This window comes from Sinohyriopsis cumingii, chromosome 15 (genome assembly GCF_028554795.1).
Source record: "Sinohyriopsis cumingii isolate HCF-2022 chromosome 15, ASM2855479v2, whole genome shotgun sequence".
NCBI classification, from domain to species: Eukaryota; Metazoa; Mollusca; class Bivalvia; order Unionida; family Unionidae; genus Sinohyriopsis; species Sinohyriopsis cumingii.
Genome location: NC_142975.1, coordinates 90,832,023 through 90,857,473, shown reverse-complemented (window position 1 = coordinate 90,857,473; position 25,451 = coordinate 90,832,023). Strand labels below are relative to the sequence as shown.

General features: G+C 33.9%; 1 protein-coding gene across 1 annotated transcript in view; it reads right to left on the bottom strand.

Moving 5' to 3' along the window:
* Positions 1–25,451, bottom strand: part of LOC149782286 (cubilin-like) — a 78,858-nt gene that overhangs the window by 16,734 nt on the left and 36,673 nt on the right. Inside the window, exons 9-17 of the mRNA XM_089933664.1 lie at positions 19,041–19,247; positions 16,932–17,078; positions 13,090–13,299; positions 11,955–12,101; positions 11,273–11,473; positions 10,539–10,676; positions 7,961–8,161; positions 2,227–2,373; positions 1,058–1,261 (exon numbers count right to left, since the gene is read on the bottom strand). Coding sequence (XP_089789790.1) covers positions 1,058–1,261; positions 2,227–2,373; positions 7,961–8,161; positions 10,539–10,676; positions 11,273–11,473; positions 11,955–12,101; positions 13,090–13,299; positions 16,932–17,078; positions 19,041–19,247 — 1,602 coding nt within the window. The remainder of the gene's footprint in view (positions 1–1,057; positions 1,262–2,226; positions 2,374–7,960; positions 8,162–10,538; positions 10,677–11,272; positions 11,474–11,954; positions 12,102–13,089; positions 13,300–16,931; positions 17,079–19,040; positions 19,248–25,451) is intronic.

Here is a 25,451-nt window from a genome sequence, read left to right as displayed (position 1 = left end):
TTATAAATGGTTCTTATTCCTTTCCTCAGATAAAAATATTTTTGGCTGGTTTCCTCCCCAATTTATAATTTCTTTAAGTGATCTTTACCAAGGATCATCCTATTGTCCAGTGTATGCTAAACGTGTATATGCTATATTGTATTACTTCTGCTGTACCTTCTGTTTTGCATAGACTGGCTTCCATGAGTCGAATTTCTTTTAGAATTGTCATTTGATGTTTTTAAATAACAAGTAAAAGCTTTACAATATGAGGACAAAACGCTATATGTGCGTAAAACATTAATAATTCGAGCTACATGCAATTTCTTTGTTTTTCTAATTTGAAAGTTATTTGTTCAGATACTCATTTGTCCAATAATTTTTTTTTTATTATTATTGTTAGCGCAACGATTAATACGTACATAATAAAATCCCTATATAAAAAAAGATGTTACTTATTCAGTTACTTCTGGTTTTGTTAGCAAATTAATGTTATTACAACCTATTTATTTTAAGATAACAGTATTTATGTTAGCAAATTAATGTTATTACAACCTATTTATTTTAAGATAACAGTATTTATGTTAGCAAATTAATGTTATTTACAACCTATTTATTTTAAGATAACAGTATTTATGTTAGCAAATTAATGTTATTTACAACCTATTTATTTTAAGATAACAGTATTTATGACGTTGGTTTTAGGTTTGTTTGTTAAAAGAAAATGCAAACATAAAATAAAATATTTATCTGTCATTTCTTTCCTATAGTGTACTAAAATCTGAATCCAATGAGGCCGAAACGACCCAGGCGGACTAGACCCCGTAAAATCAGCAGGCCGAAACGAGCGGGACCGAGACTACTCAGGTCCGAATCGACGCGACTACCAATCAGTTCCGGGCCGAATCAACCTGTTCCCGTCTAATGGCAGTATAAGCTGTATACGGGTAAGTAGTTAAGGAAGGAAGGAAGACAGGAAGTAGGTAACTAAGCAGGCATATAAGGAAGTAGGCTTTATTTCCGTCTTGGATAAATTGACCAAATGGAATACATTAAGTTACTATTTTATTTTACCTACCTAGAAATATTTGCAGATAATCATTCGAGCAGTCGCAGTTTTCTTCAGAATCAATATTTGTTATGTTTATGACAATTCCATAATTGACAGGGGCTTCAATAGTCCAGTGGCAGTATAGGTTGTTTTCATAATAAGAGGGATAATTAGGAGACGACAGCGTAGATATATTTGTCTCTGCCATCAGGTGTCCTCCGCAGTATGACACTAAAATAAGCACATGAATGAGGAAATATACTGTACATTTGCATATTCAACCTGTTACACACAATGTACAGTCTAATATAATAAAATAGGTGCATAAACGTGCAACCAATACATATCACAGTATACAAACATTGTAATATTCTAAATACAAATTACATTTGTAGAATTGGTATTAGTTACTTTAACGTGTGTAAAAATGATCAACACTTTAAGTGTTAGGCTAAAAGCTTAACAACCCATGTATGTAAGTGATGAGCTTGGTGAAGAACTTATACATGGTTAAACCATGGAAAATAAGCCACGAGTGTATATGATAATATAAAATATAAACAACGAACAAAGAGTTCAGTTTGTCAATGTATTGTGTCCTATGCGTTCAAATGCCGATTATTTCTACTAGGAAAATAACATTCATTAGTTAGGAACAGGAAAATCATTAATTCGAAAAGGTGAAAGTTTATTAATAAAAGTTTTCAGACACATTACAAATGTTTGCAAGCAACATCCACATTTTTGTGGTTGAAAGAAATGTACTGAGTATTGTCCTATGAATAAAACCTGAGAAAATTGACATAACATTTTTGTTCCTTAAAATCGTAGCATTGACAAGATTGTTATTTATTGAAAATAAAGTAAAACGTCTTCTTTTGCAATTTATTTACTCTAATCTAACCAATTACATTTATTTTATCTAACGTAACTACACATATCTAATCTAACTAGCGGCATAAATCTAATGTAACCAACTACATAAATCTAATCTAACTACAAGTATTTAACTTGTCTAAGTATTAATTTAATTAAATCCATAACGGTTGTAATGAGAAGATATTTTGTGTGTGCAAAATACGTCTTGTCTCGCGATTACGATAGTAATTAGAATAAAGAAGCTATGATTTTAACTCATCTGATTTACGATACAGTTTTGTTTTCAATTGAATCTACGGATATGAGATGTATCGTACCAGCACGATATTGCAGTGAAAACGTTTTATTCCTCCTGGTTCCATTCGTAACAAAAATAACATCTGCTTTATTAGACATTGTGATGAAAGTCAAGTCTTGTACGGTGTTTCTGCATATTCGATCGGTCTCAAATGTATAATCAGTACCTGTAAAAGAACGGTTTACATACCAGTTAAAAAGAAATCTCAACGGTATTTCTCGTAAACGTTGTCATTGTCAGGTAAATCTATGTTTTGCTAAACTCCAATGGTTCAAACTGTACAGTTTGCAGAATACCTGCAAAAACCCCACAACATCTGACTTGAGTTAAACTCATGCATATTCACTTTAACTCAAAATCAATCCAACTTCTGTGCAACTATTTATCTAGTTTTTGCTGATAAAATGAAACAATGAAAAGACGGTTACGAATGCAATAAACGTTGGACTAACTGGATGTCACTTAGTATTTGCTACGACACAGTTAACTGCTCTTCATTTCATGTATGTATGTATGTATGTATGCATGTATGAACGTACGTAGATAATATATATATATATATATATATATATATATATATATATATATATATATATATATATATATATATATATATATGTGTGTGTGTGTGTGTGTGTGTGTTTAAACTTTTGGTATATGACTGTGTCTATATTGAAAAATTTGGCAAGTAATTGCTAAGGCTCTATAAGTAGGTATTTAATAATGACTATTTGCGTGTTTGGAGTTACTTATAACCGGATGTTTCGGCCAGGTGGGTTTTACAAGAAAGAATTTATTTTCAGTTGGATGGGTCAGTCAGGTGGTTTTGTTATACGATGTAGGGGTATGGTGTTATGTTACTTAGTGAGTAGGAGATAACTGCATTTTAGTTCCGTATGTGTGTTTGTTAGGAGAGACCTGAGCTATTAATTCATTATTGTTTCCCAATTATTGTTCTTATTTCTCATTTCGTTTCAGTTTGCATATTTTTTGAATATTATGGTTAGATAAAATTTGATAGGATTAGTTTGATTGGACTATTCTTTGGAAGTAGAAAGTGCTGCTTGGACTAAAATATTATTCTGAGACTACTGTGTATTGATTGAAATGAGTTCTGGACAATGCCATTTCGATACACAAGGTCTATTCGCAGACAGCACATTCAAGAAATTCAGTCGGAACATTCGATTCTTTTATGTTTGTGTAAACTTTTGTAAGGATTGTTTTGGATTTAATTCATGATATTGTACATACTTTCCCTTAGAACTTTGATAATCCAATCATTTGTTCAGTTTTACAAAAGAGTAGGTTTCGCTTTGCTTTGTTACTTAATTTATGCCGATAAATTTGTATATATATTCGTATTTGTATAATGCACATGATTTGTTATGTCTATTTCGAGTAAAGATAAGTAATGGAAACATTGATAGACACACAATGATTGTAAAAATATAATATGAAATATAACATACAAAATGATTCAAATATACAAGACAGCAAATACATGAATAGAGGTAAAAGTTAGAACAACTCCGATCATTATGTTTGTTTCATAAATGGTAAAAATGTATCAAATTTCCAGCAGTCCAGGTTTTGAACGAAGCAGATGCAAATTGTCGATGCAGGTAATATATAGCATGAAGAATAAGTAAAGAAGTGTATATCTAAAGGAAACATTTTGTCTCTAATCTAAATTGTAACAAACCATTTTCACCTGGGCAGAATCGACCATCAAATACACAACTGTCATTGTACCATCAACATAAAATATGGAGGGCTTGATAGGTGGGGACTGAACGAGTTTGAACTAAAACCTAGAAAGCTGAAGTATATCAAGCCGATGATGTTGAGAGACTGGTATCTGATTAAATACATTTTCTGTCTGTCTTGATTAAAGCAAAATATGAGTACAACAAAGCCGACACGATCCAATGCCATTGTAGACTGTAGCTACCACTAACCAAATATGACATGTACAAACGATGTAATACATTGGAGTTTATATACAATATAGAGGGGATATACTTTAACATTCTGACAGTTAGTATGTACTTCATCAACTGCCCCTAGGAGCACATATTACCCTTACGACAAACCATTTGTCAGCTTCATTTATAGAATACGTATGAATGAATTCTATCTGTTGTGTTTGTCTTATCTCCCTGATTGTTTCCCTGCTCAGTCACTTATTATTGTTAGAAATCTTTTCCTATGTATCCAATGCTCTTTTGGAAGACAAAAAGGGTTAAAAAGATAACTTACTCCTTCAAATGTTTATGACTAGTCTTAATTTAGTACTACACATTTGTACCTATACCAGGTGTGTTGCTGATTCACGTTGTCTGGAACAGGTGTGATTCTCGGCATTTTATTGAAGTCTTTTGTTCACCAATCGAAGACAATTATTCAACTTACTAAAGACATATTTCCCTCATAAAGACCCGTTTTATGATAATGTCAACGAAAACACTGAAATTACTACAAAGTCGGTTAATACTTAGATATTTAGCAACGTTTTACAGTGGCTATTTGATGCCATCTTAAAGTAAAGTTACAAATCTATAAAAATGAATTGCACAAAAGTTATGGAAGACAAACCCTTACGAATCAAAGATATACATGGAGAACAACAAATTTAACAGGACACCAACAAGAAAGCCAGCTAAGGTTAGCAAATTAATCAGACAAGCTGCTCCACAGCTGATTCAGCGATTGCAAATACGACAATGGAAAGAGGATATGGTGGCAAAGTATTAGAATATGTCCGAACCCACGTGTGACATGGGCGCGCCTGTGGTGAAATATCGCAGCACAAAATAGTTTTAGCATTATAAGTAGCCGGATAGGGTCCCTGAAACATAGCATTACAAGTGCTGGTTACGTTTCGGTTTTTCCTTCCACGTGAGACTTTCTTGGAAATTGATGGAGAACTTATACAGGGACACAATAACGATTACGGTGCCGATGTCAACGTGTGATTCATCAACAATGGCATCTTCGCGTTGTTTAGCATCGCACATTAGTCCATCTATGGAAAAGAAATCCAAGCAATTCTCGACAAAGTTGACATTGCTATATCGATCATTGGATGCGCAAGATATCACAACAGTTATGTAAAGTCTGCAGACCCGTCTATATTTCACAAGACACATCTAATAATGTAATCATAAATGGTATATGGCGGCCTCAAGGTCATGCAACCCCGATTAATATTGCAGAATTAAAAGCAATAGTCATGAGGTGTGTATATGGAAATGGAGTAATGTTTTCAAGGTTATTTTCGGGAGCAAAACAAAGTCATGTTTCACCCAAACGGCAACGCTAATGTCGCAGTTTGGCCTGATATAGATACCACTGCTGATAAAGTTGTATTACTGTCGGCGGCATATGAATAAAAACCCATGTGGCTGGTGTTAAAATAGGTTCTTTTAGTTTATATAACGAAATACATGTTTTTTTAAAGAAATTAAAACATAATTTTAGCACAATTACAAAGCTGTATTTGATGACTATCGAGGATAAAACAAGTACCACAGCTGAGTTCGAGACCATCCTGGCGAAAATAGAGAACCACCAACGACTTCGTATACAGATACGAAACTGAGGGGTTAGTGACCAAAAAGATCGAGTAAATGTTGCTAAAAATATTATTCAATTTGCCAGTACATAAGCCTAGTATAGTAACATAACTTGAGGCTCTCTTAGGATGAAGTTTATCGAGGGTTCTTCTTAAATGATATGTTCGCGTATGATTTAGGGAAAAGTCATGTGTTATCGAAGTCTTAGACCTTAATAAATACGCTAAATGTAACCGTTCTTCACATTCTATTGAAGACCTATGATAGACTCTCAAATTTCGTGATGCGAGAAAATAATCAAAGTGGAACAAGAGCTTCTAGAATAAATCACCAAATGAACCATGCTACTTGTGAATTACACACGTATGCAGGTTGTTATAGATACTTTTGTTGTCCTTGATGCTGCTGGAATCACGACTGCTTTAACTGTTATAAGCACACCAATCGGAATTGGTGTTGGAGTCATAGCAACAGTAACATCCATGACAAACAGCTAGAGTAAAATAATTTCGTCACGGTTGCATTTGCAAATATGTGTCTATTCAGACATGTTTTCGGTGGCAAAAATACGTTTCAGTACCGTTAATAAAGTCTAATAAATATATATTGAGGATAATATAATTAGTATGGCTGAGTTCGACACCTTATTGGCGGAAATGGAAAACCATCGGGAAATTTAAGCCCAGATGTGTGAACCGGAGTTAATAGATTTACACGCAGTAAAATCTGAGCAAACGTTTGTATGTTTATTTGTGCACCTATGGTAGGTTTCATAATCATAACTCGTCTGATTTCACAATGAAGTAATCTAATAAATTAATAGTGGTTTTGATGATTACCGATCTAAGTTAAAGCCTTCTACCCCACAAGACGTTCCTCTTACAGGGGCGCATGCGGATAACATTCATGCGTGGGCATGTGCGCGTAATATGAAGACAGAGTGATTTTGTGGTACAAGGCTTTGACCCACATCGGTAAAAGATACAAAACCTCTATTATCATAGTACTAAAATCGATGGTTTATTGCGTGATCCGCGTAATTACACCTGATTTGTCCCTTACGAATCTGCTTCTTTTATTTTCAGGGTTTCTTTATTGCATCATTATGTAATACATATTAACACTGAAGTCAGCATTATAATCAAACCCTATGTCATTAAAATGTGCACATCTTTAACTGCAATAAATATATTAGAAATTTGTTTGTATGAACAAATTAGATTCACACATTTCAATGACAGAGATTATGGACAAGGAGATTTCCTAATGGTAACTTTGACTGAGTATTAAATGAAGCTGCTCATATCATTTGGAGGGTGGGACTGTTTGTATGCAATCTATTTTTATGCGGAAAAGTGTATTAAGATATATATATATATATATATATATATATATATATATATATATATATATATATATATATATATATATTGGGGAGATCTGTTAAAGTGCAAACTTAAATATAAATATTGTATCGCGGTACACGCGCATACTAGATTTGTGCCACTATCGCTGTAAATGTACATGCTGAATTCATGTATTTATGTGACCTTAAATAACTGTGACAAATATTTCGATTCTTTGTTTATGTAGCTTTGTTTTTACTATCAATTTTCAAAACAAATTATACATATCAAGAGGTTGAACATTATTTTAATTCATAAGCAAATATGTTACATGGTTTGGTATTACAGTACAACAGCTCAAGTAGGCTATTGGATGCCAATACATTTGGAGTGAAGTACTTTATGAAAGGACACACTACGGTAGCCAACCAAGGTTGATCCAACAGGAAGAATTTGCAGGTCTAGCAATCTAACTAATGCATTAATGTTTTGTATCTTGGTTCAGTTGTTAAAATTGAAATAAATGCTACAATTAATAATAATTTCTTTTGTTAAATGATTTCGTGTTTGCAATTTGAAATGATTTATTGCGTCATTAAGGCAATATTATCTCTATACCGTTCATGCAGTGTGTAACTGATTTTCAAGATTTATGATTTACGAATACTTTAAAATGTGCAGTTAAATTCTTAAATGTTCAAATTAACCAATATGCTTGCAAACGAGTGCAGTTTGAGATATGTTGTGCACCATTATACAGTTTTGCATAAAACACAATAATAAAGAAACAACATAATAAAGAAAACGGAATAGTTTTTCTGATACCTACCTAGGTATAACTGCAGATATTCAGAACACTCACTATTTTCTTCGAAGTCAATATCTGTTATTTGTATGAAAATTCTGTAACTGAGAGGAGCTTCCAAAGTCCACTGGCAGCGTAGGTTGTTGTTAACCGGAAATAAATACTGAGGTGAAGTCAATTTTGCTGCCGCTCTCTTAGCTGTCAGGGTTCCTCCACAATTTAAAACTGATGAATATATATATATATATATATATATATATATATATATATATATATATATATATATATATATAAAACTAAATTTGGTATTGAAGGCATAGGAAAAACTACCACAGTTTTCCTTTTTTTTTGACCTAATACGATGTTTACCTGCAGAGACAATAAAATAATCATACGGACATTCTCAAGCAGTGAGTGATATGCATAATAGCAATATATGTTTACATTTTAGAACAGAGCGCCTAAAACATGAAGAATAATAAAATATAATGAGATAAAGATGTGAACAAAACAGATAAATTAAAACTTAGTTATCTATAAAGGGAGATATAGTATCTCGGTGTAAGGTTAGCAAGTTCAGAATCAAAGTTAGACGTGCAATGGAGCTGTCCTGTCTAATAAAACCCAATTTTTGGCGTCATTACGAGAGAGTCTGGTTACATAGATCGCTATCTACATTGATGCATTGTCATTTGCAAATAGTCTTTACATTCATATATATAATTTCTCATGCTTCAAACAAAGGCTGTTAATGTATTTAGATTACAAGGGATGGTGGTGTAGAATAATAATAATAATAATAATAATAATAACTTGACGTCACTAGAAGAGTGTGTGGGTGTGCACACATGTAGAAACGATATCGATGCACGGTAGATTAAACATATCACTTATTGTATATATATTTCCATAATTTGTATGATGTTAGCATATGCGGTATCCCATATATTTCTTTTATTGCAGCGTTGCTTATCAGTCCATTCGTATTTAACTTAGTGGGTATCATTTCGAGAGATCGAATAAAATTTCGGCTGAGAAGAAATAATTGGAGACTTTTGTATTAATGTTGCATCTTGTATGGCGTTTCTGTTCGTTCTTTATCTAAAGTCACTTATTTCGCTACGGTATTTAATGACACAAATCTTAAATGTACGTGTTATATGTAATGGTTTGATGAGCTTTTAAAAGTAGTGGTGTTGGGGATTCGCTTATACCTTAGTGCCTTTCTTTATATCTGAATGTTATCGCTTCCATTTTATCGTTTCACTTCGAATGAACAAGTGCAAGGTGGTATTTTACGGCTTTGGTTTCGGTAAGCAACCTATAACCAGTACAGCTAGACTTGCAGAGGATTGAAATTCGATGACTTTTATTAAAACAATTGTCACATGTTTGGGGCAACTGAATAGCATTTTAAGATCGGTATTAGTTTTTTGGTAGGTGTATGCTTTTCTAACCTCAGTAGACCAATTCGTTAAAATATCTTAGCCTTTTCGTGGTCAAAAATAGGGTTTCGTCCTTGTACCACATTTATTTTGAAGAATCGCTTGAGTGTCCTAAATCTTGTGTGTAGTGTCTTTACGCTTGGTAGATAGGGTTGGTCAGAACACATAGATGAAACAGAGTTTTTAAATACGTACAAAGATGACATTAGGTGGGTAGGAGATATTTTTCGTGGTCGTCCGGTTTGAAATTAATGTAGGTATTGGACTTGGTTGGCCTGAATTTAATCGTGGTGTGGAACCTGTTAGCAAATACTTGGAATTGTCAAATTTGCTCCAAGTTCAAATCATTTCAGCTTATGAGGCAGAGATATAAAAAATATGCTGTTTGTTCCGGTACATACAATAGTGGAACTGAATATTGTGGATCTTTTAGAATGAGATGCCTTTAAATGCTAGTACATTTATATCACAATCTTAATTTAGGAAACACGTTTCATTCTGTTTGGATTATAACTATACCGTAAATGTTACCAAAACTTTGGGAAGGCATATATGGACATGATAACCATAACATGACATATTTCTTTTCCTGTCGGCAGTTACATTTTCAACCTTCCGGCAAGTTAAACACAAATTAATGTTCTTCCTAAATAACTTTTTTTTTGCTATAATGTAAATAGTTCACAGTATATATTCGGTGCTATATTTTCGGATAAGTTAGTATTGTATTCTTTGATTTTGGTTACACGTTAACAAAATAATATGTAAAGAAATATTTTGTTGAAGCTTTCGTGTGTAATAGTTTCTTTCTTATGTGATCTGACTGCACAATGGACGTTGAAGATCTCTAAAGCGTTTGGACATTTTCTCTGACTTTCTGCACTGTACCTTGTCTCTCTCTCTCTCTCTCTCTCTCTCTCTCTCTCACACACACACACACACTCAACCTAAACATAAAAGTGTCTTCAGAAATGATACAACATAACTATAAAAATCGATAATTTTTAAAATACTAGTGGATGGAAAGAGCTATATCTAAGCAATGAAGATGGTGGGTATAATATAATAATATTTCTGACATGACAAGGAATGTATTCGGTATTAACTCTGAGGGGTTCGTTGATATTAGAGTTTTAACCTGTAGAGAGGATACATACCAGCTTGATACTGAAGTGAAAATCCTCTGTTTGTTATTGACCCATTCGTGATAAAAATCACATGTACTTCGTCAGACATTGATGTGAAATTCAGGTATTCATTGCATATCCGATCGGTCTCCAAAATGTAGTTATTACCTATTATATAAGCACATTACCATCATAAGGCTATTTTGCTATTATGATATCGTGTTACAATATATTTACATGGAAAGCTTTTAATTACTTGGAACTATATTTCTCGTATAGGATTGCTTTCCACATCATTTTATGACTCTGACATTGTAGAAAGCTTACATATGCATCCCAAAAGGTAACCATAATGCATAATTTGCATTAAAAAACTGAGATCATTCGACATGAATTTAGGTTTTGTTTATGGCCCAATAATAACTGGATCAGATAAAAACTAGCATTACAAGAAGTATGCTTGATTAAAGGCTTCGGGCCTCTAGAGAAGCATTCCCTAATATTACTTGCGAATATTGGAATATTTTGCAAGCAACAAATATTTAGTCAACACCTGTATTTATGATCGTTATCACTTTTACATTTGTATAATTTAATTTTGCATAGAAAAGCTTAACATTAAAAGAAAATAATATTTATACATGATTAGACATATAACACAATGGCCAACGAGTGTCTCTTATTAAAATGACAGAATACTTTTCTCGTCTGTATTTCGAATACTGCTAACCTTCATACTATTTCGCGATTGTTCTTATTCCTACCTCGATATATCTGAAGATAATCATACGAGCAGTCACTATTTTCATCGAGTTCAATATCTGTTATGTTTATGACGATTCTATAATTGATAGGCACGTCGATAGTCCAGTGGCAGTGTAGGTCGTTGTCATATTGCAATGGGTAATTAGGTGAAGCCAGTGTAGATGGAGCTGTCATAGCCGTCAAGTGGCCTCCGCAAGATGCTACCAAAATAAATAAGTAATTATTTATTTGCGTGAACCTCACGCAAGTTTTCAGATAGTTATATTTGTGTGAGTAATAAGTAATTAATACATGTCTATGTAAAGAACTATTACAAACTGACGTATTATGTGTCATAAATCTTCATAGTGAACATCATGCTAGTTGTAAGATAGCTGTACTTGTGTGAATAGCTAACATTAAATAAATATCGATGTAAATAAGTACCGGTAAAGAAAGTATTGAAAACTGTTGAGAAAATATGCGAGTTTTCCAGTATAAACCGAAATAATAACGGTGAATTGAAATCGAATTCATCGAATATTATACATATGGAAAACCTTTACAAAAGAGAAACCACTCAAATGAAGAAAGAGTCTTAGATATAATTTCACCTGGAATTTTTTATGGTTTAAGGAGTTTCATTCTCTTTAATTGTCATTCAATATTCTCTGAGTTACATTTAATAAAATCAGAAAATACTATATCGGTATTGCAAAGAAAATCCTGTTTTCTCTATTGATGCATCCGTGACGAAAATAACGTCAGCTTCATTGGATCCCGAGATGAACGTTAAACCTTTATGGTTGTTTCCACATATACGCTTGGTCTTCAAAAGATAATGGCTACCTGAAAATTGAGAACAAAGATCTGAATTAAGATGATATGTTAGTGCCAGATTTAATATTATGTTATACATTAGGTACACAGCATTTGTTCCTAACTAACTTATGATCATTATCTCCCCTTTACAAACCATGTTTGACAGCAAATATTCAAAACACTCTATATTCATAAATATTTCTCTTTTGATTATCTTACGAGACATGTGTCTGCTTATTAGTATTAATACTATTCAGAACTGAATTATCTAAATAAATAAGCCGGCGCAGATATATTGACTGATATGTACTTTAATTTCTTTATGGTATTATTTGATTGAGGGACATTCCATGATATTTTTGGAAAACAAATTGTATGTCTGTATTTAGTGGGGTGGTGTAAATCCTGTTTCGCAAAATTAATATCAATAACTATTACCAAGCCCTTATGCAATAAAGGAGTTTATGATCATCATACTTAATGGAAATTTATAATCTCTGCAGATCATAGAGAACTCAATGGTGGACACCCTAATACTGCCGAATAAATGAAATTATTTAGTTCCTTGGCAATATCTGGAAAGTGAATATAGCGGTATCTAGGAAATCCGTTTGTCAAGAAATCAATGATACAATTTACACTAGTCATCATCATTGGTAACTTCTCGTTTCACAAAAACTGTCGCAGCGATTATGTGCCTTTTCTTCTTATTGTCGAATCTTAGCTCGTCTTTTAATTTCAATACAAAGATAACGAACCTGCGGACTTTATTCAATTTTGTGCTAACATTTAAATTTGTTTTCATGAATAGAACAAAATCTGAAATCTATTTGTGGTTGGTGTACGTAAAACTGTTTTATAAGTACATCTGTGCAATATGACTGCAGCAAATAAATGCATGATGTAAGAATGCTTAATGGTCAATAAAAATGAAAATAAAGTATTACATTTTTATATAAGAACCAACCGTAAATAGCGTCAAACAGAATTCTTATGATGAATTACTTACACTCACCCAAATATATCTGAATGAAGTCAAACGGACAGTCATCACGTTTTCCTTGGATGTCAATATATGTTATCTGCAGAGCAATTCTAAACGTACTTGGAGCTCTAAATGTCCAGATACAGTCTAGATTGCGTTCGTATTGTAACGGGTAACGACGTGAATTCAGTGTGCTTGATAGCGGAGTATTGATAGCCAGGTGATCGCCACATAATGCGACTAAAATAAATAAATAAATATTACATACATACATACATACATACATACATACATACATACATATATACATACATACATATCAGCATACATACATACATACATACATACATACATACATACATACATACGTACGTACGTACGTACGTATGTACGTACGTACGTACGTGCGTGCGTGCGTGCGTACATACATACATACATATCAGCATACATACAAACGTGAAACTGTTGAAAATAAATTATATCTTAAAAATAGGATCGAGTCTAAATATTCAAATGATAGAAAATATGCTTTACAAACAAGCACTAAAATGGAAATCGTCCATACAATACACTACAATACAATACTAGTTATTATAACTATATTCTAATTAGACTACATTGAATGATAAAACGAGTTGAAATTCACAATCTACAAAGCCAGTGTTTTTTTCTAATCACATTTAAAGAACATGTACATTTCACTTTATGCCATGGTTATATGCAGATCTAAAACATGTAGTACAAAAAGAAGCCACAAAACCATCCGCATTAAAGAATAAATGAGAGATATTTTTGATGGTATAACACTCTTTATTATTCTTAGATGGACGCACCGTCATTTACATATGCGTATCTTTTTAGGCAGGCAATGGCACACAATTTATTTCATCCATTTGGCACTTTGATCACGTCATTATTGTAGTGAAAAAATGACATGAAGATAAAGATAATACTGATATGCCAGATTCCAACACATATTCTAATGATCCCCAAAATCCAAACTCTAAATGCATTTTTAAACCTAAGGAGGAATTTGAAATGCAAGCTTGTAAATGTAAATATTCCCTATACTAAATGCAGATAAAACGAAAGTATAGTAGTTTCCAGTCCTAGAAATTATTCATTGGGAGGAATTCATTTATTTTATTTAATCATTGAGTTTGCAGTGCTTGAAATATTTAAGACAAATTGAAATTATTGTTGCATGGAATTACTGTGAATCCAGCTCATGACTAATTTGATTTGATAAATTCTACGGAAATACTGTGAATTCATTTAAAGACATTTTGGCATTGTAGCGTAAGATTCTTCTGTGCTGTTAATACATCAGTGCATTACTGACCCTGATTCGGAATACGTTTTGGAACTCATTCGGATCACTTGACACTTTTAGAATTGATAGAACATTTAGGACTTTAGAATTTAATTCAGCATACCGTAAATTAATTAAAAAATTTCATTTTGTATTCTGTTAGGGAAATGCAAATTATTTTTCAATTTTACACAACTTGATGTTTTTTCGCTCTTTCTTGTAACTTTTTTGACGATCATAGAATGGTGGCATACGTTCTTAATCAGTGCTTAGGTTGTGTAGAACTATTATTGATAACCGTAACTGAAAAACAGCACACGTCAGATGTATACTGATATCTGTATGCAACGTAGTTACAGCTATTATAAGTTATTAGTTGATGTTATGGTCTAACCGAGTTAGTGCATGAGTCTGTAGTTGGTAGGTGCGTAAGATGTTTGCAGGTGAACTGAGAGATTGAATAATTTAATCAGCTTACTTACATTTATTTATTTCTGTGCTTATTTTGTAAAGATATTCGGCATGGGGAAAACCTCTACAATGGATTGGAACATTTCAGCCGATTTGCATTCGTCAGAATGGCACCAGAAGAAATGCTCCTGTTAATAAAGTACCATATAGACTCGTTTCATTCCTAGCCCAACTGCAAACAACATAGATCCTCATTTTCCGCCTCATACCGGGTCAACAGATCACATTATACTAATTACTTTAAGTAAACTTAGTAGACCCATAACTTTCGGCGCATTATGCCAAGGCAGATCTGGATTTGTACAGTTTGCAGTTGGACTCAACGTATAAGCCAGTATATATGGTAGATTCAGTCGATAAAATGTGGACAGATAACGTAAGTACTTTACGTCTAATTCTGTCGGTTTTCGAAGCTTTGTTAGCGTCAAGTTCGAACAAGCAAATTTAATTGTGAGACTACTTTTTATAGGATACATATTAGAAGTATCGCTTAATAGCATCGTCTTGTTAACATATTACATTCAGTTTATCCTACATGATGCCTATGAAATCTGCGGCCGCTGTTTTGTGCCAAACTTTGCCAGAAACATATTAAGTCGATGCATTTTTACGTCAGGGTATGTAAGAAGGAACGTTTACGTTCGTAAGGTAGGGGATATAGACTTTTTATATTTTTAACAGTCTCTTTGTGGTTACTTTATTACAAATAATTTGCTTTAAGTCTTGAGATACAGCTTCATTCGTTTGTAGTGTAGAAGTATTTGAAAACTGAAAATTTCATTTACTCGTTAGAGGGGCTTGCTTGTTAATTACTGCTAATACAAATTTAATATAAGATGCATCATGCTCCACACCATCATCACGGTCTAAAGTAAGTCAAGACAAGCGTACGTTTAGGTAAAAAATGACTAATATATATCGTGCTTTTTGTATTTATACTGCTTCCGTATTCGTTTGAGATTTCATATAGATATTAGTTTAAGATTTCATATAGATATTCGTTTGAGATTTCATATAGATATTCGTTTAAGATTTCATATAGATATTCGTTTGAGATTTCATATAGATATTCGTTTAAGATTTCATATAGATATTCGTTTAAGATTTCATATAGATATTCGTTTAAGATTTCATATAGATATTCGTTTAAGATTTCATATAGATATTCGTTTAAGATTTCATATAGATATTCGTTTAAGATTTCATATAGATATTCGTTTAAGATTTCATATAGATATTCGTTTAAGATTTCATATATTCATATAGATATTCGTTTAAGATTTCATATAGATATTCGTTTAAGATTTCATATAGATATTCGTTTAAGATTTCATATAGATATTCGTTTAAGATTTCATATAGATATTCGTTTAAGATTTCATATAGATATTCGTTTAAGATTTCATATAGATATTCGTTTAAGATTTCATATAGATATTCGTTTAAGATTTCATATAGATATTCGTTTAAGATTTCATATAGATATTCGTTTAAGATTTCATATAGATATTCGTTTGAGATTTCATATAGATATTCGTTTAAGATTTCATATAGATATTCGTTTAAGATTTCATATAGATATTCGTTTGAGATTTCATATAGATATTCGTTTAAGATTTCATATAGATATTCGTTTAAGATTTCATATAGATATTCGTTTAAGATTTCATATAGATATTCGTTTAAGATTTCATATAGATATTCGTTTAAGATTTCATATAGATATTCGTTTGAGATTTCATATAGATATTCGTTTAAGATTTCATATAGATATTCGTTTAAGATTTCATATAGATATTCGTTTGAGATTTCATATAGATATTCGTTTAAGATTTCATATAGATATTCGTTTAAGATTTCATATAGATATTCGTTTGAGATTTCATATAGATATTCGTTTAAGATTTCATATAGATATTCGTTTGAGATTTCATATAGATGCACCAGTACAATGAACATGATAATAATCGCACAAGGGACTACAGTCTCATTACTGTTTTCAAGATCACCTACATAAACATTATTAACTGCAAGCAAAGGTTAAAACAAATACTTGAAATTAACCATTTCGAATACATTGCATAAATACCAGATTTATAATTCAAGGAAACGCCAGTCTTTTGAATGGATCCGTCCGTTATAAAGATGACGTCAGCTTTGTTTGACCTTGTGATAAAATTCAAATCCTTTGAGTCGTTTCTACATATCCGACTGGTTTCGAAAATGTTACTGTCTCCTGCAAAAATCACATTTAAATGAGAAACATTTGCATATTCCATTTCATAACAATATTCAATCTGTTGGAATCCATTAAAAGTTCAGATCTAATAAACTTAATGAGACTGAGACAGGGCATATAGACACCAGCTCAATGAGAATGAGACAGAACATATAGGTACCAACTTAATGAGACTGAGACAGGGCATATAGACACCAGCTCAGTGAGACTGAGACAGGACATATAGACATCAGCTCAGTGAGACTTCGAAAGGGCATATAGACACCACCTCAATGAGACTGAGACAGGGCATATAGCCACCAGCTCAGTGAGAATGAGACAGGGAATATGGATACCAGCTTAATGAGACTGAGACAGGGCATATAGACACCAGCTCAATGAGACTGAGACAGGGCATATAGACACCAGCTCAGTGACACTGAGACAGGCATATAGACACCAGCTCAGTGACACTGAGACAGGGCATATAGCCACCAGCTCAATGAGACTGAGACAGGGCATATATACACCAGTTCAGTGAGACTGAGATAGGGCATATAGACACCAGCTCAATGAGACTGAGACAGGTCATATATACACCAGCTCAATGAGACGGAGACAGGGCATATAGACACCAGCTCAAGGAGACTAAGACAGAGCATGTAGATACCAACTTAATGAGATTGAGACAGGGCATATAAACACCAGCTCAATGAGACTGAGAGAGAGCATATATATGCCAGCTTAATGAGATTGAGACAGGGCATATAGACACCAGCTCAATGAGACTGACACAGGGAATATAGACACAAGCTCAATGAGACTGAGACAGGACATATAGACACCAGCTCAACGCTCGACTCATATTTTATTCTTCATGGAAGAATCAGAGGATTGTAGAATTCCAGAGAGAGAGAGAGAGAGAGAGAGAGAGAGAGTCATAATGTTTACCCTCTCATAAGATGTTGCAGTTTCTATGAATCTTTGAGATTACTCTACTTTCATGATTCCATACTAGCGCTACGTCCTTGAATGCAAAATTTAAATAATTCCAACGTAGCTCTTGTAAAACTCAAATTGGTGCCTTGAAAGATTTACACGCGTGGACGGACGGAGAGAGAGAGAGAGAGAGAGAGAGAGATTCACCACTTCTATATTTATGAAATGTACACGATGATGCAATTAATCGAGAATTGTTCAATTGCATACAAAGCTGTTCATCAGTCAAAAATAAACATAAAGTGCAAAGATATTTTGTTTAGTAATACCTAATCGAACATAAGCATATATTGAGCGTTTTGGTCTGGGTTTGCGATGTAAAATGGTCAATGAACGCGATCAAATTTATGCATGATTCAGAGGTTATGTAATGAAGAAATAAATGCAGCTTGATGTGATTGTACAGTCATTCTATATCCCATATAAGCTTGATATAATTGTACAGAGTCAATCTAAGCCCCATATAAGCTTGATATAATTGTACAGAGTCAATCTAAGTCCCATATAAGCTTGATGTAATTGTACAGAGTCAATCTAAGTCCCATATAAGCTTGATGTAATTGTACAGTCAATCTAAGTCCCATATAAGCTTGATGTAATTGTACAGAGTCAATCTAAGTCCCATATAAGCTTGATGTAATTGTACAGAGTCAATCTAAGTCCCATATAAGCTTGATGTAATTGTACAGAGTCAATCTAAGTCCCATATAAGCTTGATGTAATTGTACAGAGTCAATCTAAGCCCCATATAAGCTTGATATAATTGTACAGAGTCAATCTAAGCCCCATATAAGCTTGATATAATTGTACAGAGTCAATCTAAGTCCCATATAAGCTTGATGTAAGTGTACATAGTCAATCTACGTCCCATATAAGCTTGATATAATTGTACAGAGTCAATCTAAGTCCCATTTCATTATTTATTTATATATTTATTATATATCATGACAATTAAATTGTGCACCATTTCATCATACCTACCAAGATATATCTGAAGATAATCATAGGAGCAATCACTGTTTTCTTCTAGGTCAGTAAATAATATTTGAATAACAATTCTTGTGTTTGGCATGCTTTCAATAGTCCAGAGGCAATGCAGATTGTTATCATACTGGTGAGGGTAATAAGGTGAAGATAATGTAGCTGGAGTGTACCATTCTGCCTTGAGGTGTCCACCGCATTTTGCAACTAAAAGAAATGATCAAAACACAAAAGAGTTTATTTGAAATGGTATATCCACAATAAAGCACACGTTTTTTTTATAAATCGTCGATTAGTTATATCATTTTAATTTGAGACAATGAGACAACCAAATATAAATGACTTTGAAAATATCAGGACGCCAAAACTATTTTAAATTTTGCATATTGAAGAGGAAAACAGTAATATATATATATATATATATATATATATATATATATATATATATATATATATATATATATATATCTATCTTTCTTAATAAGGTAGTGCCAAAACATGAATTTCCTTTTATGTTTAAGAACGTTTCAGGATAGTTGATCTCATCCAAAAAGGGTTAAATCTCTGCATTTTGATGATACAGGTATCATAAATGCTGGTACATGTCGGAAAAGTATTTAAGACTGATATCGTTGCAAGTAGTCCTTCATTCCTCGGTCTGACATCCAGTGCTACGAGGAATGAATTTTTCAGCGAGTTCTTTTGCATTTCTTGCTTTGAAGGATTTTTCGTTGAAATGAATTTTTCTGTATCTGCATAATGCTCTCTGTCTTTTGTAGGACACACAGAATACCATTATTTAAAACATCTTATCGATGCAGAGCTGTTTACGTTTGCAGAATTAACCTCTAAAAATATTTGGAAAACATTCAACAAGTCAAAACAATCCAAGGACGAGTTGACTACCAATGGAAAAGCCACTCTTCATATGACACACATGTCACCTCCTACAGGCAACGAATACAGAAAGGTTTTATTGGTTGATCGATATACATTAAGAAAGCATGCACAGTCCTTATTAACAACGACTTAGATCAAATGTGTTTAGCATGCGCCAACATGGCTGTTCAAGATCAGATTAGAAAAACCGATTCACCGAAATTAAACAGAATATGGAGAGTATTATAAATTTTGACAGACAAACAATGGAGAGAAATGGAAGTGAAGTGCAAACAAGCAGGCATTTTGAAAGAGACTGTGGAATCCTAAAATGCTGAAATTGAAGACTTGCCTGTCCATCGTTAAACGCTAAACGTTAACCCTCAATACATTCGTGATCTGTTTCGAGGAACATATGTCCTAGATAGTAAATGTATATTTATCATCACGAATGTCTTTTCATGCTGACACTCGAATATTTTTTCATCTGCTTTGTTCTTAAGAAGTTTATGTAGCTCGATGAACAATGATTTCACATCTTCATATTTTTCTCAAGTTGGTTTAGTTTAATAGTCTGTATTTTGCAATTTATCATTTAAGTGTTTCATGTTTTCTGATTGGTCCTTTAGCGGTCTGATTGCTTTTTTCTGAAGACGTGAAAGCTCCACTATACTTTTATCATTAGAAGGATCCCACTATGTTCTACAAGAAACTAAAACTGATTGTATGTTGCTGTTAGGTTAAAGTTACCTTATTTAAGATAACATTTTATTTTCATGAGACAGCCGTTGGAAAAGTCTATCATGTCATCTGTACAAAATGAGTCATAATTCCCGACCACAGCAAGGTTTCTTAGGTGTACTACCGGGTATATCAGTTTAAAATGGGATCATATAAACTAAGACGTACACTACAAACGACGCATTTGACACAAACCACGAGATGGATCCATTAACGACATGTCAATTGAAGCGATCTGCCCTTCGGCAAGAGTGTTGCTGTGCTTAGGAATAACAGTGATGCATCATGATCTTTTTATTCTTTGAAAAGCCACTCTGTTCACGTGCCAATCTATGTGTGTCTTCCATGAACTCATAAACGGCTTTGGAAACCACATGTGCAACGAATATCACACATCAAAGAAGAATGCACTTTTTCTGTGGTTTGTTTGGCTACTGCGAATATGCTAGTTAATTATAAGCGTCGAAGGGAAGTGGCTGACATATTTGGAAGGACTCTCTCTCAAATCTTTAGATGGACCAGGATCTGTCTACTTAGGTCAAGGAGAACGGGTCCTAGATAATTTATAATTGGAGATTATAGCTTAGTCTTGAGCTGCATGAGCGCATTTGTTAATACCTTGTAAAGATTCAAATGAACAGCAAAGACGAATTTCATCTTCAATGACATATCATGAACAACCATTGATATATGAATGATATAAAGGCTGTTATGAAGAAAGCTGTAATATAGTCCGAAAGAGACGTTTTTTGCTAACATGGGATAGTACTCCTGTTAAAAAGGTTACAAACTCCAGGTGCTACGACTGTTGCCTGCAACATCCAGTGCTGCATCAAGAAGTCAATGACACGGTTACAATGTGTAGAATTATCAAGGGATGCTAAATTAACTGGTAAGATTCATTGAAATTAAGGACGTGAGGTGCGCGCATTAGTGACGGAATTTTTCGAATTTCTTTACCGGCAGATCCTCGTTGGCAAATGTACTAAAGTTCATGCAGAAATATGAGACTGAAAACGTTGCGAAAAAAGCCAGGTTTCTTAAGAGATCTGCCGTTAATGATCAATACTACTTCTATACTTATAGTTTGAAGACAAAACTCATCGCACGTTATCTACGTTTCATGCTTGAACTAGACGTGTGTGTAATTAGTTGGCTACTGTAACAGATTAACACATGGATGAATGTGCGTGATTGAAAAGTCTTTGATTTGACACTTGGAAACATCAGTTGGTTGCTCAAGACTAAAACGTGTGTGATGGATATTAAGAAAGAAGAAATCATGAACGTTTTGAAAACGAAGAAGTGGTAGAAGTACTTTCAACTTTCCCGAATGACCGTGAAAGCTACGACATCTACAATTTCGAAAGTATGCTGAATCGAAGGTCATTTATAGTGGAAAAATGTCGCACCTAAGAAGCCAAAGTACACTGAAAATGATATCCATTTTGGTTTGATTCTTGGATTGCAACTTCAATTGCCAATGCTATAAAATGAAGTAAAAATTTGCCAAAACGCTGTAAACCCCACCAACTTATTGTCAAGCTTATTTGTTAGTCTCGGCACAACATCATCATCTATAAGAATACCAACAAGAACGTATTCTTCAAGTATGTTCGATAGTCTATCGAATTGGATGAAGGACTATTTGATGGTTGCATATTCTGATGTTGTGTAGAACATAGTGGAAATCACAGCTGCACCATTGCTGAGAGTCAATCATTTCAAATTTAATTTTTGTATGGCTTCTTCCGATAAAGGATGAAACACGTATTACATTCACTGAGCATATATGCATTCTCATTGTCATCCTGTTAGCACATCGTAGATTGACATTGCGGATATTATCGTTGAGGCGATATTCTATTCTCGAAAAGAAGAGTCACCACCGTTAAAGCTACGTTTGTGAAAACAATTCTTGACTAGTTGTGATTGATGTATCCTTTGTACAGAAGAGAAGCTCGACAAGAAGAACTGGCTTACATCTGTTGAAATTGGCCTTATGTGACATCCCGTTTTTGAAACATATGACCATTGCAGTATTGCTCGGTGTTAAGGCTACTGCCATGAAAAAGGACAATACATTCTTCAAAACGTAAATGTGCACCTGAATAACCTTTTGAATTTATAATCTTTCCCTTAATAAACCATGTGCAATCATACACTGAAAAATCTTTGATAAGACTAATTATTTCATGCAGATTTAACGTGATTGATATATGTATAATCTACATATATATTAATTGCATATCTTAGGTGTTTGGATTAGAGGATGATTATAAGTAGAAGTTTTATTTTTTTCCAATTGCTTGTATAAGCCACCCAGTAAAAAATACCATGTGCATGAACTTTAACACTAGTATACATGGGCATATGTAAACTTTCGTTTCGCGCATTTAACGTTCAGCCATGTTGTAGTGAGGATGTGATCTTTTGCTGTCATGAAAATCAATTATGTTTTCATATGAATATTGTAGGTGCTTTGCTGTTATATTTCTCCAGGCTACACATAGTGTTTAATCGTTATTTTTATTGTGTTATTGTACACTTGTTTTTTTCAAGAATATGTCAATTTTGTATTTTGCTTTACACCCATCTATGTCGATTTTCGTATGAATATCGATCACATATTCAACACTTGACATAGAGAACACGTATGTATTTATGTAAAACTGTCAATACGCTTAACAGTTAAATCAATAATCTATTGAAGTTTCTTCCTATACTTATTCATGAGGTAGTTTTCTGTTTATAGGTATGTACTACGCATTTGCCATTAATTCATGTGGTAGTGAATATGTGATCCTTTTTCCTGTGATGAAAACCAGTTTTGTTTAATACCTATATTGTACATCAAGGCAATAATACGGCAGTTAGTAGGTAGACGTCTTGTGACTTTATTTCAAACAATGTAACAGAGCAAAAAGGTCCCAAGCAAGACATAATGATGACATAAGGTTGCCACAATGAGTTAGGACGCATCAGGGCAGATGAAAGGGTACATGGGACGCTGGTCTTATCTCGTGCAGATTGGTTCTCCTATCCGCCATGGTACCAGTACGTAAAATCATAAACATGGAATGGTGTACAAAGAATAATGCACCCGTAAGGTCGGTAAGGAGTTTATTTGTAAAACTACGATCTTCAGGCTCTTAAATTGGCTACATTGATGCTCACGTGCTGAAACTCTTGAGCGCAGAAAAGGAATATAGAAATGAAAGGTGCCTTAACACCAATTGGCTTGACATGAACTGGAGCCCAAGCACACTCACTGCGACGCTTGCGCTGCGCAGCAAATGCTCAGGTTTCAAAGGATCCAACTGTTGTTTGGAAGTGCTACCCGTAAGGTAGTACTCATCGCAGAATCGACGTCTTGAATTAAGCGCAACTCTTTAACATGGTCCTGAAGCTCTTCGATGACGTTGTTTAGTGTAAAAACGCTTAACGTCATGAAGCTGCTTGATTTCGATATCATAGTGTATACATGTATTGTCCATGCCTTTCAGCGGCATGTGAAAATTAGTTTGAGATATTGAGCGCCAGCCATTTACATCAGCGCAACCAACAATCTAAGCAAGTGCGGCTGATATTCTATTTGCTAACGGAGATTAGTGTGTAGCAATACAGTACGAATCTTGAATTTATTGCGTGATAACCGCTTGAATGATGTCTTGATTCACCTGGTTGGTCATAATGGCCAAATGCAGCCCAGTGTCGAGAGCGACAATACGATGTTATTGAGTTGAAAGAAGAATGGTGTCATCTTTACGACTGTTTTGCTCATGCATGCATTGCTTATAGCCTGCGCCGGGATTACGGCTGGATGGGAAACCCTGTTATCAATGTTTTCCGCAGTTTGCCGGAAATTACAAAGCATGTTTGAAGCCATAAAGACCCTGAATCATACATTTTGCCGTGTATAGAGTTCAGTGACTACATCCCAGAGAAGTTTCTGTTTATTTAGGCTGTGGTCGTATCTACAGAGCAAAATTGATGACGAGATACTGCAACAGCGAGACATCAACTATTGGCAGCTATGCCAACCGTGATGTGGGGGAAACGACAGACAGTTACATGACTGCGGATTTTGTCAATCTACTGAGTGGGCCATTAGCGAATAGCCGGTTGGGGTTCCCTCAACCGTGATCTTCACCTTTGTAATCTTGGTGTTCCCTCTGTTTGCAGTACCCAGTGTCGTTTGGTTCACAAAGAGAAATACGGTCGTTTATCGATCGGGATGGTACGTTGAATTGTGTGTTCTTAATAGATATGCTGTTGCGAAGAAAACAAACGTACGGAGACTGGGACTAAAATTCCAGAGCTATCACGAAAAGCTTCGTCCTCCTCCCCCATACCATGACATACAAATATCATGCTCTTTAACCCGAGGCTGCAAAAGCTTGATGGAAACTTTGCACTTTTCAGCTTTGGAGTCGCCTTGTTCAGATCTTTAGTACGTTTAGAATGGCAGAGCAACTGAGGTTCGCCATTTTGTAGTTTGTTAAAATCTTTTACCAAACTTTCTGCAAGACGAGTATAATGTACAAATCAATTCACGCTCTTTGAGCCATTTTCATTCTTGGTAACTGATGTTATTGCAGTTTGTAACAAGATAGCACTCTACATCATTTGACCTGAATTGCATAGCACTATTAGTGAGCAAGAACGATGAGGCACCGCCACCTTCATTTGCAAATACTATTTGATGTAAAGTGTGTGTGCCTCCACTTGATGTCATACATTATTATATTTAGGTTTAATCGGTTTCTGCATTGTAAACATAGAGGAGTG